The following is a 14,586-nucleotide window of genomic DNA, read 5'->3' on the forward strand; positions in this document are numbered from 1 at the left end:
ATTTTATGACCTTTCTTGCCACCGATGTTAAGTGAATCTCTGCAGTTGTTAAGTTAGTAATACGGTTGTAAAGTGAGTCTGGCTTCCCCATTGACTTGGCTTGTCAGAAGGCAGCAAAAGGTGATCACACGATCCCCACCCCCGGGACTCTGCAACTGTCATAAATATGAGTCAAGTTTGCCAAGTGGCCAAATATTGATCACGTGACCGTGGGGATGCTGCAATGCCATGTGAACAACAGTCGTAGGTCACTTTTCTCTATGCCATTGTAACTTTGAACGGTCAGTAAATGAACTGTTGTAAGTCGAGGACTATCTGTACTGAAGGCTCAAAGACTCTCAGAGTGCTAATAATGGATCCTCAGAGTGCTGAGGAGACGACTGCAAAGAATATAAATCTTTCCATTCCCATGTTCAGTTAGAACTGAAGCTTCCGAAGGGGGGGGGAGGAAGCATAACATCTTGGAGGAAAAAAAACAACCCAAGAAAGTCTTTTGGAAAAAGCCTTTGGGACAATCCTGACCTGGATGGCTGAGAATCTCCATGAATATTTACTGAAGGAACAAGGAACCGAAGGGCTTTGTGTCAAGAAACATAGCCATGTGGAGAGACAAGCATCCTATGGGACATCTAGATCCTCTAGCAAGGAATCATTTAATTTGCTAACGAACAAAAACCAGATAGGAAGATAGAAACCAAAAGCTGCAACTAAGTGGTGCTGAGATGAAGTAAAATGTCAATAAAGGAGAATATTTGTAGCTCAGGGTTGGAATGAGGGGGTCCTTGATGCTCTCTGGGCTGGCTTGTTTTCTTGCAGATGTTTCATTGCCCAAACTAGGTAACATCATCAGGACTAGTCCTGAAATAAAATATCCCTGGAGTTCCTGACTTATGCTTTTTTTTGCCAACTCTTCTATATTAGTTCTATATAGTTCTATATAGTTCTATATAGTTCTAAGATGGCGGCGCCTGGAATGGCTGCGGCTGCATTGGCTCTTGAAGGCGAATAGTTTTGGGAGGGATAGTAAGGGCTATAGGCCACATGATCAGGAAGATTTTAATGTGTTTGAGCAACATGGTGGAACTAAGGTAACATGCGACATACGACCGACAATCTTTGCTGGCCTGGCGAGTTTCTAGTTGTTTTGGAACTGTTGGTGAGACCGTTAAAAGTCATTGGCGCTGTTTGAATTTGTTCTACCAGCAGCAAGATCTGACTGCTGGCCCAGTGATGGATTGTGTTGCAAATCAGGGCTGTTTCCAGAGGAGGCAGAGGAGGAGAGGACCTGGAGCTTATGGGGCGAAGGAACCGGATGAGGCTGTCGGCAGGCCCAGAGGAAGGGAGTGGGGCTTTTGGAGGAGTTGGTGGCAGCAGCAGCGTGCTCCAGGGGCGAAAAGAAGCAAGGCCTCTTTAAGGAAAAGGTGGAAGAGTCAGGATCAGAAAAAGGAAAGAAGGCGAGGTTGTCAGAATACAAGCGAATTTGAGGGCTAATCCACATGGAGCCCCATTTCCATCTGTCCTGTGTGCCATCGTTCCCTCCCTAGAGACTAAAATGGACCATGTGAAATTTGAGCGGGCCCCGAACAAGAAGTATATATCGGAGGTGGTGACCCTTTGAGAGCTGTATGCAATGAAATTTCATTTTGATGTATGTCAATTGGTGTACATTCAAAGTGACAATAAAGTTATCATCATCATCATCATCATCATCCTCTAGTAAGGAATCATTTAATTTGCTAACAAACAAAAAGCAGACAGGAAGATAGAAACCAAAAGCTGCAACTAAGTGGTGCTGAGATGAAGTAAAATGTCAATAAAGGAGAATATTTGTAGCTCAGGGTTGGGATGAGGGGGGGGGTCCTTGATGCTCTCTGGGCTGGCTTGTTTCCTTGCAGATGTTTCATTGCCCAAACTAGGTAACATCATCAGGGCTAGTCCTGAAATAAAATATCCCTGGAGTTCCTGACTATGCTTTTTTTTTGCCAACTCTTCTATATTAGGATTAGTTCTCCCAGCTCGTTGGGGAAGAGGTGTAGAAGAGCAAAAGTGAGTTGGAGAACAGGGTTAAAGAGATCCTCAGTTTAGAGTTATTGTGTTGCCACAAGAGAACTAAGTCATCTCCCCTCCCATGAATTCCGTTGACCCTTATCTAGCATAAATTTAGCTTTGACCGACTAACTTCTTGTATTAGAGCAGGGGTCTTCAAACTTGGCCCTTTGATGACTTGTGGACTTCAACTCCCAGAATTCCTCAGCCAGGCACGCGTGCCTGGCTGAGGAATTCTGGGAGTTGAAGTCCACAAGTCATCAAAGGGCCAAGTTTGAAGACCCCTGTATTAGAGGTAGTAATAATAAACTCTTGCTTTGAGCTCAATGGATGCACCTGCTTATTTGTGCCTGACAAGAATATTTGAATATTTATCCCAGCCAAGAGAACTGTTCCCTTAGGCCAGACATGTCAAACACAAGGCCCGGGGGCCGGATCCGGCCCCCAAAATGGTTTTATGTGGCCCGCGAAGCCATCCTGGAAACAGTGAGGGAACAGACCCCACTGCTTTGGCCCTGGCCCAGAGACCCTCCTCCTGCCAGAGACCCTCAGATCTGTCCCACTCCTGCCCAGGCCCCCATAGGCACCCTTGATGCGAACGATTTAGAGCTGGCCATGCCCACCCAGTAGGCCATACACACTCTAGCCACGCCCACCCAGTAGGCCACGCCCACCCAGGCCACACCCACCCGGCCCCTTGAGGGCAACCGCAATGCTGATGCGGCCCTCCATGAAATTGAGTTTCACACCCCTGCCTTAGGCTGTGCTATGCTCAAGACTTGCAGCCAATACAGATTTGGGGGGAAAAGTTCTAGTTCCCTCTACTATTCTAATTCTTTGCAATAAGTGGCTCTTTGATGGTACAGAATTTTTAGTGCTACCCCCCCCCCAAACAAACCCTAGTTCAGAATGCATGCATTAAGTCTAGGGCTGGATTTGTTTGACGCTCTAGGTTAAACTAGAGTTGGCTAGTTTGTGGACTTGGTGTTCTATTAACTCAGCTGATAGACTGACTTTCTAGTTAAAGGGATTAAGTTAACTCAAGGAAGTGAATTGACTTAATAAAGAACTGATTACTTGTCCGTGGCTTAGTGTTGTATGAAGACAATTTTTTAAAATATATATATTTGGTCCATTCAAGATGGCAAACACACCTATAAGATATATAAGACATAAAGTCTCTTGCCTTGAGCAGAGTGTTAGACTAGAAGACCTCCAAGGTCTATAATTCTATGCCCTATAATTCTATGTTCTAATAATTCTTCCTCCTATTTTCTCCAGAATCTCCACCCTCTGAGGTGGGTTGGGCTGAGAGAGTAGCCGGCCCTAAGTCACCCAGCCAGCTTTCATGCCTAAATTGGGTCTAGAACTCACCGTCTCCTGGTTTCTAGGCCAGCAACTTAACAACAAATAGATTAAAATGGGGCAATTGACTGGGCTATATATAACATCATTAACTGGTGGAACTAGCCTTGTGCACGTCAAAGCCTGTTTTGGCCTCTTTATGATGTTCCCACAATACTTTAACCTCCTTGATGATGCACTTAGATTGTGGGAATGAGACCAAAAAGACATTACTGATTCATAAGAGGATTTCTGCTCCGTTCCATGGTTGCTAAGATTATCAGGGCTCTTTACAATGGTTGGGTAAAAGTCTCTAGAAAATCCAAATGTATTGACTCCAGCAAAACACACACACACACACACACACACACACACACACACACACACACGAAACAGTGAGAGGGTAGCTCCCTTTGGCACAAGTCATTCAGATTTGTCGTCAGCATGTTTTGTTCTCCCCTGCTTAAGACCTCTCTCTGACTTAGAACATAGAATAACAGACTTGGAAGGAACCCTGGAGGTCATCTAGTCCAACTCCCTGCACAAACATGAAAGTCTATCTATACCATTCAGACAAGTGGCTGTCCAGTCTCTTTGTGAAAGGGATGGAGCACCCACAACGTCTGAAGGCAAGCTATTCCATGGCTGATTGCTCTCACTGTTAGGAAATTTCTACTTAGTTCTAAGTTGCTTCTCTCTTTGGCTAGTTTGCAACCATTGTTTCTTGCCTCGCCTTCTGGTGCTTTGGAAAATAAGTTGCCCCCTTGTCTTTGTAGGAGCCCCTCAAATATAGGAACACTGCTATTATATCACCCCTAGTCCTTCTTTTCACTAGACCAGACATATCCAATTCCGGCAACCGTCCTTCGTATATCTTAAGTCTCCATTCCCCTAACCATCTTTGTTGCTCTTTTCTACACTTTTTCCAGAGTCTCCACATCTGCTTCTATTAAAATAATAGAAATAATCAATTTATTTTTAAAAAAGCTACAGTAATTAACTTTTGCAAGACAACATTCATTTTGGAAAAACATCAGAGAGAAAATGCAGAGGAAGCTAACGATAGGGCAAGGTTCCAGTTGTACCAGAATGGTGATTGTACATTTGGGGAATGAAGCCATCCTGCTTCAAGACAAACTCTGGAAATCCCCTTTACTAGTATCACTTTGTTCACCTTTGGATCTGATCTCCTTGGTGTCATGGATGCCTTCCACCCACCTGCGCCCATTGCTTTATCTCTTTATTCATAAAGGGTGTTATAAATACACCCATCAGCTGCTAGCTTTTTAGAAACCTGGCACGGAATGACAGATGAGTCAGAGACACGGAGAGAGAGGAAACCTACTAATTGGATGATTGCCGTCAGTCACCTTGTTTGCAAGATGCATATGCCCACCACGGTGATGGAGGTACCAGCATGACAGGTTGTCGCTTTGCTGAACCGGCAAAAATCACACGAATGACCCAATAATTGAAACGGCCTTGCAGAAACTGTAGTAGGCTATGGAGAAGGGCTTTTTAGCAGAAAAGCCTCAGCAGGTGGCAGCATTGGGTTCACCTTGTCTAAGCTAAGCAGGGTCAGCAATAGCAATAGCACTTAGACTTATATACCGCTTCATAATGCTTTACAGCCCTCTCTGCGTGGTTTACAGAGTCGGCCTCTTGCCCCCAAACAATCTGGCTCCTCGTTTTACCGACCCGCGCAAGGACGGAAGACCGAGTCAACCTTGAGCTGGTGAGATTCGAGATGGAAGGCATCAGGAGACTTTATATGCTTGCCCTTATGCTTTCTGCCATTAGTGACTTTTCTTATCCTCCCTGGAACACATTATGCAAAGACCTAGCTCTCTCGAGAAGTCTATAATGCTGGGAAAGGAGGAAGGAAAGAGAGGAGGAGGAGGAGGATGACAGCAAGGTGGATGGACTCAGATTTACAGCAGTGACAGGGACACAGTTGGAAGTCCTGAAGGATCCAGTCAAGGACAGATCCTCCTGGAGAAAAATCTATCTAGGTCCGTGGTGGTGAACCTATGGCACGAGTGCCACAGGTGGCACTCAGAGCCCTCTCTGTGGGCACGCGCGCCATCGCCCCAGTCTTAGGCCTTCAGCTGGGTTTTATAAACCCTTTTCACTTTAGGCCTCTGCCGCCGTGTGCAAAAAAAAAAAAAAGGTTCAATCAATCAATTTCAACTTCTCGCGGGGAAAAAAAAAGATCTCCCAAAGTTGGAATTGATTGATTGAACTTTTTAGTCCCACCCAGTCTGCCATTACCACCGCAGCCACGCCCACCCAATGGGTCACGCCCACCCAATGGGCCACGCCCACCCAATGGGCCACGCCCACCCAATGGGGCACGCCCACCCGTCAGCTGACGATACATAAGTGGGTTTTGGGTTGCAGTTTGGGCACTCGGTCTCTAAAAGGTTCGCCATCACTGATCTAGGTGAAGAGTCAGCACTGACTTGATGGCATATACTCAATTAAAATGTCAGTAGCAACAAAATTACTAAAGACACCTTTGAATCAAGTGCCACCCATTAACTTAACTGAAAGGTGCATGCAAGGGCCACAGACTATGAAGGGGGGGGGGTGTCTGCTTCTGCCTTTTCTGAGGTTTCTTTTTTTCCCCTTTTCTGATGTTTTCCCTTTCCATTTGTTTTTATTTATTCTCCCGGCTGCCCTGTCACCTACTAACCAAGTTCAACCAGGGGTTGGTTCTCTGAGATCAGCCAAGATTTGCAGCTCTCTAGCAGATCACAGGAGAAACCAAGGTAAAGACTTTATTTATTTATTTGTTTATATATCAAACTTCTTAATCGCCCATCTCTCACACAGATGGCTCTGGGCAATGGTACAATCGAATTAGAATTAGAATAACAGAGTTGGAAGGGACCTTGTGGGTCATCTAGTCCAACCCCCACCCACCCAAGCAGGAGACAGGTAGTCCTTGACTTACAATTCATTTAGTGACCGTTCAAAGTTATGTCACTGGAAAAAAGTGATGTGACCATTTTTTTTACATTTACAACCATTGCAGCATCCTCGTGGTCCTGTGATCAAAATTCAGATGCTTGGCAACTGGTTCATACTTACAACAGTTGCAGTGTCCCGTGTGTGTGTGTGTGTGTGTGTGTGTGTGTGTGTGATGTGATCACCTTTCCCGAAGTTAATGGAGAAGCCAGATTCATTTAACCAACGTGTTATTAATTTCACAACTGCAGTGATTCACTTAACAACTGTGGCAAGAAAGGTGGCTAAATGGGGCAAAGCTCACTTAACAAATGTCTCACTTAGCAACCAAAAAAGCTGGGCTCAGTTGCCGTTGCAAGCCGAGGACTACCTGTATAGTAAAACATTAAAAAACCAAATAAGATTAACAATTTTAAAAATGTAAAACATCATTATAAAATTGCAAAAGATGGAGGGTTCTAGAAACCACGCAGTGTTAATACTCTGTGTGTGTGTGTGTGTGTGTGTGCTGTACCTGGTGCATCTCACCCCATCACTAATCACCCCCCCCCCCATCTGGCTCTCTTTTCGATCAGCCAAAGATGCAATCTATAGCAGGACAATTCCCTGGTGGTCTCTTTTCAGCGCCTTAACTAGAGCCTCATCCTGTTTAGTTTTCAGGCTAAAAGAGGCAGTTGATTTTTTTGTATTTGTTTTCCTGGGGAGGTTTGCCTGTTTGGGGCGCAGGTTGCTGTGTTTGGGATGGCCTGGATTGAATAAGGATACAGCTGGTGGATCATCGATCTCATCGCCTAGTAATCTCACCGACACATTTCACAATATTTATTTATTTATTTATTTTTGGGACTTATATGCCGCCCTATCTCCCCGAAGGATTCAGGGCGGCTAACAACAATACAAAACAACAATACAAAAATTAAAAAAAGAATTAAATAACAGCCCCCAAATAAATTAACTACACAGTTAAAAAATTAAAACTTAAAACATATTTTAAAAACCCATCATCCATCCAGGTCAGCCTGATGGAAGAAAAAAAATAAACCCTTTAAAAAACAACCCGCCGCACGCAGTAAATCAACACATCCAAATACTTCCACTAAATAAACCGATCGAGGTCCATTCAAGGAAAAGGGCAAGAGGTCAATTCAATGAAGGAACAAGGGCAGTAACACCAGCAGTTCCCTCCGGTCTCCAAGCCGAGCTGTTGGAATTCCACTTCCCGCCGGCAGCAGCAGCTGTGAAAAGTTTTTCGTTTTATTTAAGCAACCTTGTGGGCACGCCAAGCTCTCCCAACTGATCAGGACTGTAGCTCTCGACTTAAGCCTCAATTAGCCGGGTTCCCGTGTCAGGCTAAATGAAAAAGCGGGCAAATCCCACCGCGGCTTAGGCTAATGACCGGATTGGCAAAGCCAAGCGCAACTGGGAGGTGCTGGGCGAGGTTGCCGCTCCTTAGGCGTCGACCGAGGGGTTTTCCTCACCCGGGGAAAGAGAAGCAAACGGGGCTGCGTTGCTCAGCTGCAGCCCGGCCGGGCCCTGCCAGCACGCAAGACGGCTCGGCCGGGAAAAGCCAGGCGCAGAGGGGTAGGGTGGGTGGGTGGGGGGACCAGTGGCGTAGCGTGGGTTGTCAGCACCCGGGGCAAGGCAAGTAATTTGCACCCCCTAACCCGTGGATTTTAGCACTCGGGTCTCTTCCACCAGATTAGTTAAAGAAACCCTTACCCCCTAAGCACATGTATTGTTTGTTATGAAAATACTGATGTAAGTAAAGTAAAATGCATCTAATGCGCCGCCCCCAGATGTTACGCCCGGTGCGGCCGGCCCCCCCTGCACCCCCCACGCTACGCCACTGGGGGGGACCCCGGCTTTGCGTTTCGGGCTAATGCGGGTCTTTTCGACCCCCTGCCTTCCCGCTCAGCCGATCCGATCCCTCTACCTTGGGTCCCAAGCGACGCAAGCGCCCCCTTTTCACCTGGCCCCCACCCCACCCCTAGAACCTAGAAGCGCAGAGCAGGCGCAAACAACCGGAAAATCGAAAAATAGAATCGTAAGGCTGGAAGGGACACCCCCCCCCGAGGTCATCTAGTCCAACCTCCTGCTCGAGGCAGAAGACCTCCTTCCATCCTGGTTAAATGGTGGGTCTAGAGCAGTGTTTCCCTACGTTAGGAACTTGAAGATGCGTGGACTTCAACTCCCAGAATTCCCTGGCTGAGGAATTCTGGGAGTTGAAGTCCACGCATCTTCAAGTTCCTAAGGTTGGGAAATGCTGGTCTAGAGTCCCAGGGGTCTTCAAACTTGGCCCTTTGATGACTTGTGGACTTCAACTCCCAGAATTCCTCAGCCAGTGTGCATAGCTGAGGAATTCTGGGAGTTGAAGTCCACAAGTCATCAAAGGGCCAAGTTTGAAGACCCCTGGTCTAGACCAGGGGTAGGCAACCTCGGCTCTTTGATGAACTCGTGGACTTCAATTCCCAGAATTCCTGAGTCAGCTACGCTGACTCAGGAATTCTGGGAGTTGAAGTCCACGAGTCATCAAAGAGCCGAGGTTGCCTACCCCTGGTCTAGACTCTTTATTTTGGGGGGAGGAAAAAAAAAAGGGAAACCCATCCATCCATCCATCCAGATCACGATGAAGGGGCCTTTTTGCAAAGTTTCCTAGCCCAGAGATGAATAATCGCTCGCCCACCCAAAAGCGCTCCGGGCTTGCATTGGCGCCCCGACATCTTTGCCGGGAGGGGAGGGGGGCGAGCTTCCTCCAAGGCTGGGGAAGGGGAGAGAGGGCTTGGACCCGGCCTGTCCCCGTCCTAGCTCGAGTTCCCCCCCCCCGCGTGCCAAGCGCCCCTTTTCCCTCCTCTCCCCCCCCCACCGAGGCGCAGCTCCCCCCTTCCGCCTGGCCAGGCGCGGCGCCTCCTTAAAAGCCCAGCCCCCCTCCCCTTTTTCCCGGCGCCTCCTTAAAAGGCGCCCCCCCCAGGCGGGAGGGAAAGGGGCGGGCCGCATGCAAATGAGCCGAACCCGTGACGTGCCCAAGCCCCTCCCCCTCGGCGAGCCCAAGTTAGCCAGCCGAGCGGCTGCCGAGGAGCCGCGGCGAGCCAGGCGAGTCGAACATGGCGCTGCGCCGGGCGGGGACCCTGCACGGCTCCGGGGAGGAGGCCGGAGCCGGGAGCCCGCGAGCGGTCTGGACGAAGCCGGGGCTGCCGCTGCTCCTGCTGCTCTTGCTGAGCCCCGGCCGGGCGGGCGCCGCCCACGACCCTGGCGGCCCCGTGGTAGTGCTGGGCATGCGGCTGGAGCACACCGACCGGCCGCTGTCCGAGCTGGAGTTGGAGGAGGCGGGCGTGCTGCAGGTGCAGGAGGGCGCCCGGATCCTGCTGCGCCTCTACGGGCTGGGCTTGAGCGCCAGCGCCTACCAGGCGGTCTACTTCGCCGAGGCGGGCCTGCCCGCCGGCAACGCCAGCCGGCCCCGCTGGACCAACGCCACCTGCCCGGAGAAGACGCAGGACTTGGTGGTGCATCCCCAGGCCGGCGAGTTCCGCGCCACCTCGGCGGTGATCGGCGTGAAGGTGCAGCTGCTGCGCAAGGCCGAGCGCTCCAAGCTCTACGTCCTGTGCACTCGGAGCGATCCCGGCCAGCCCTGGCTGCGCCTGGAGGGCAAGGATGCCTTCCTGCGCGTGGTGGAGGAGAAGCAGCACCTGCTGCCTCTCTGGCTGCAGATCCTCCTCCTCCTGACCCTCTTGGCCCTCTCCGGCATGTTCAGTGGGCTCAACCTGGGTCTGATGGCCCTGGATCCCATGGAGCTGCGCATCGTCCAGAAGTGTGGCAGCGAGAAGGAGAAGCGTTACGCCGGCAAAATCGAACCCATCCGCCGCAAGGGCAATTATCTGCTCTGCTCGCTCTTGCTGGGCAACGTCTTGGTCAACACCACGCTCACTATCCTGCTGGATGACCTGATTGGCTCTGGGCTGGTGGCGGTGGTGGCTTCCACCTCTGGGATTGTGATCTTTGGGGAGATCGTGCCCCAGGCGCTCTGCTCCCGCCACGGCCTGGCCGTGGGGGCCAACACCATCGTTCTCACCAAGATCTTCATGCTCTTGACCTTTCCCATTTCCTACCCCATCAGCAAGATTCTAGACTTCCTGCTGGGCCAAGAAATTGGCACGGTCTACAACCGGGAGAAGCTGGTGGAGATGCTGAAGATCACCGAACCTTACAATGATCTGGTGAAGGAGGAGCTGAACATGATCCAGGGAGCCCTGGAGCTTCGGACCAAGACGGTGGAGGACGTCATGACCCCGATTCATGACTGCTTCATGATAAACAGCGATGCCATCTTAGATTTCAACACCATGTCCGAAATCATGGAAAGCGGCTACACCCGTATACCAGTCTTTGAGGAAGAACGGTCCAACATTGTGGATATCCTGTACATCAAGGACTTGGCCTTTGTGGACCCTGATGACTGCACCACCCTCAAGACAATCACAAAGTTCTACAGCCATCCTGTCCATTTTGTCTTCCATGACACCAAGCTGGACGCCATGCTGGAGGAATTCAAAAAGGGTAAGTCAAGGTTGTATCAGTCTGGCCAAGGTGCCTGTCCTTGGTGATTTTTGCTATCGAGGGCACGTCTTGCAAAGATGCAGGTTCTTTTGCATATCTCCAGAATGTTAGGGAGCGTGCTTTTACATCCTGGTGGCTAGAACGCAGGTTACCTCCTCCTAGTCAAAGGCTTCTAATGCAGAATGTTATGACGAAATCCAGCAAAAGGGTCCCTAGATTCTGGAGCTCCCTAAGATACCTAGAATTCATTTGTCTCAGGACTGTTCTTCACACATTGCACTGACTAAGCTATCACAGCCTTTTGGGCACATTCGACTATGCTTTTAACGGAAAAGCAGCCTCTGCGGCAGATAGTTACAAACCCAGATTGACAGGACTATACAGCCCAGCCAGCTCTGGCTTATTCAATGTGTTCTCCTTAAGCAAATAATAGCTTGAGGCGATGTGCAAACCCAATCCTCCACACATTACATATTAACAGCAGAAGCTTTTTTTTCTGGGGAAAAAAAAAATAAAACAGCCTGTAAAGGATGGCTGGGTTTCTTTCCTTGAGCAAGTTTTGCAGCCTTGTCCTACAGATGTTTGTTCGGATGCCACTTCTGCTGACATGGCAGAACAAGCCAGAGAAAAGCGGAATTGTTGGCTGGTAGTGCTTGGATGTCAACATTCGTTAAGGGGCTCTCCCAGCTGCTGTACAGCAGTCTAGAAGCAGGCAGATGTGTGCAATCCCTCAACGAAAAAGTGAATCCTCTTTTTTTTCTTTTCAAGGCAACTTTTGAAACTAGTTAATCAAGAGGTTCTTCCTCGCACGATGCGTATCTCTCACTTGCTGGAAAACAAGGGAGCTGATCCAGTAGAATGAAAGCAAGAAAGAAAATCCTTCCGGAATGCGATCCTTCCGGTGTAGGGCCAGATTTAGTGGGTGAGAAGGGCTGGGAAGCTGCATCCCACTTTAGTCCAGCTGTAAATTAGAACAGTGTGGCCCTGCTGGAATACAGCTTGCCCTGGGTGCTTTTTGCCCCAGGACAAGGTGTGAGTTTATAAACCATGTTGACTCTTTGGTTACCCTTCCCTTGTTTCTAACAATGCTTCTAACTCTTCCCATCCAAGGATCAGAAAACCTGTGTTGCCATCAGATGATGCTATTAAACATCAGATCCTTAAAGCTACAGGGCTACTTTTATCAGCCAAGCATTTCAAAGAATTCATAGATCTCCCACCTTGCTGTTATTTGTTTTGAGGACGATGGGACGGGAGAACTTCCCCAACATCGATGTTACATCTTGATTTTAATTTCACCCTATTTATTTTACTCGAAGAAAAGTTAAAATAGAAAACTCCAAGGAATTTGAAAAACAGCAACAAAGCAAAAGACACAAAGTATACAAGAGTTTTAAGAAGTGCATAAAAAAAGAAAAACACCGCACCATATAGGCAGGTAGCCCTTGACATATGACCACAACTGACCCCAAAATTTATGTTGCTAAACAAGACATTTGTTAAGTGAGTTTTTTTGCCCCATTTTACGACCTTTCCTGCCACAGTTGTTAAACGAATCACTGCAGCTGTTGAGTTCGTAACACGGTTGTTAAGTGAATCTGGCTTCCCCATTGACTTTGCTTGTCAGAAGGTCGCAAAAGGGGATCACGTGACCCCCCCCCCCGGGACACGGCAACCGTCGTAAATATGAGTTGGTTGCCAAGTGCTTGGATTTTGATCATGGGGATGCTGCAAATTGTCATAAGTGTGAAAGATGGTCAAAAGTCAGTTTTTTCAGTACTGTCGTAACTTTGAACAGACACTAAATGAACCATTGTAAATCGAGGATTACCTGTACACATGCTATTCCCCACCCCTGTTCAATACTGATTAAAATTGCTACAATATTAATTCCCCCCCCCTCTGCGAAACAGCCCCACTCCAATTTTTTTCAAAGCAGTGAATCCATTTGCAAACTCTTGACCTGTCTTTTATATGCTGCATTAGTGCCAAAATAGTTAACAGGAAGAACAGTCGTGTTTCTTGACTTTGTAGTCATTTAAGCCTGTTTGGTCTAATGTTGAAGGCACCAAGCTGGATAGCAGGAGATGGGGTGTTTTTGCCTCGCCTTAGGCACGAAAGCCGGCTGGGTGACTTTGGGTCAGCCGTCACTCTTGGGCTCCCAACGTCAAGCCAGTCGGTCAATTTCTGTCGCAACCAATGGATCGACACTTGTTTGATCCGGAAAGAAAATGCAGCCTGCATTTGCGGAAAAGCTTTTTTTTTTTGTTTTTTACAATTGTTCCCAACCACAGTGTGAAATAAGAATGCATTGTGTATATATGTAGTCCTCAACATACGACCACAGTTGAGGCCAGAATTTCTGTTGTTAAGCGAGACACTTGTTAAGTGAGTTTTTGCCCCATTTTATGGCCTTTCTTGCCTCCGTTGTTAAGTGAATCACTGCAGTTGATAAGCTAGCAACACGGTGGTGAAGTGAATCTGCCTTCCCCATTGACATTGCTTGTCAAAAGGTTGCAAAAGGTGATCATGTGACCTTGAGACACTGTGACCGTCGTAAGTATGAGTGAGTTGCCAGCCATCTGAATTTTGATAATGTGAACGTGGGGGGGGGGATGCTGCTGCAATGGTCGTTAAGTGTGAAAAACAATCATGTCACTTGTTTCAGTGCTGTTGTAACTTTGAACAGTCATTAAGCGAACTGTTGTAAGTCGATGAATAACTCCTTGAACAAGGGAAAATGTTATTTGCAAGTCATTAGTTGTTGTCTTTTTGTACCGTAACTGTAAGTGAACGTGTAACTTTTTCCTATGTTTGCAATCCAAACAGGGTCATCCCAAAGGTGCTTTTTCAAAAGGCAACTTGACTATGTGTGGGGGACCCCCTGCTTTGAGGAAGCAGAAGATGTTTCGCTTCTCATCCAAGAGCCTTCATCGGTTCAGGCTGGATGGATGTTCCATGTTCCATCCCCCATCCAGCCAGAACTGATGAAGCTTCTTGGATGAGAAGCGAAATGTCTTCTTCTTCAAAGGAAAAAAAAACATAGTCCAGCTGCCTTTTGAAAAAAGCACCTTTGGGACAGCCGTGACATGGATGTCTGAGAATCTCCGTAGATAAACAGGGTCCTTCCGTTATGTATTCAAGATGGACAGTGATTAATATTTATATGTTACTTATATGTACGGGTGTAGGTCTATACATATGTTGTATATAGTATGTAAGTGTGCACTTAGAGAGCAAGCAACTAAATTTCATTTTTAATGTGTGCCATTGTGCCCACAGGAAAAAAAAATGACAATAAAGGTTATCTAATCTAATCATGAGATTACAAATCTGGGCACAACATTGCAACCAAAAGTGAAACTAGATCATATATGGGTGGTTCCCCTGGAGAGAAATGCCTCCCTTGTGTTGGTGGAGCATGTGACTCAAAGGTTAATGGGGTCTGATTTGCCACATTTGGGTGCAGCCAAATGCTCTGAGCATTACAACATGCATAGTGTGACGACGACCCATTGGAACCAGAGCTTCGGGCCTTTGGAGAACGCCCATATTGAATAAACCTCCCTCGTGGAGTAGACACCAACAGGCTGTTGTTGTTAGCTGCGAAGTCGTGTCCGACCCATCACGACCCCATGGACAGGCTTTCCTGTCCTCTACCATCTTCTGGAGTCC

At 47.9% G+C, this 14,586-nt stretch overlaps 1 protein-coding gene across 1 annotated transcript in view; it reads left to right on the forward strand.

Moving 5' to 3' along the window:
* Positions 1–9,521: 9,521 nt before the first annotated feature.
* Positions 9,522–14,586, forward strand: part of CNNM4 (cyclin and CBS domain divalent metal cation transport mediator 4) — a 72,053-nt gene continuing 66,988 nt past the window's right edge. The window contains exon 1 of the mRNA XM_081333577.1: positions 9,522–10,911. Within this exon, the coding sequence (XP_081189703.1) occupies positions 9,633–10,911 (1,279 nt within the window). The 5' untranslated portion in view covers positions 9,522–9,632. The remainder of the gene's footprint in view (positions 10,912–14,586) is intronic.

This window comes from Vipera berus (genome assembly GCF_964194415.1).
Source record: "Vipera berus genome assembly, chromosome: 8".
NCBI classification, from domain to species: domain Eukaryota; kingdom Metazoa; phylum Chordata; class Lepidosauria; order Squamata; family Viperidae; genus Vipera; species Vipera berus.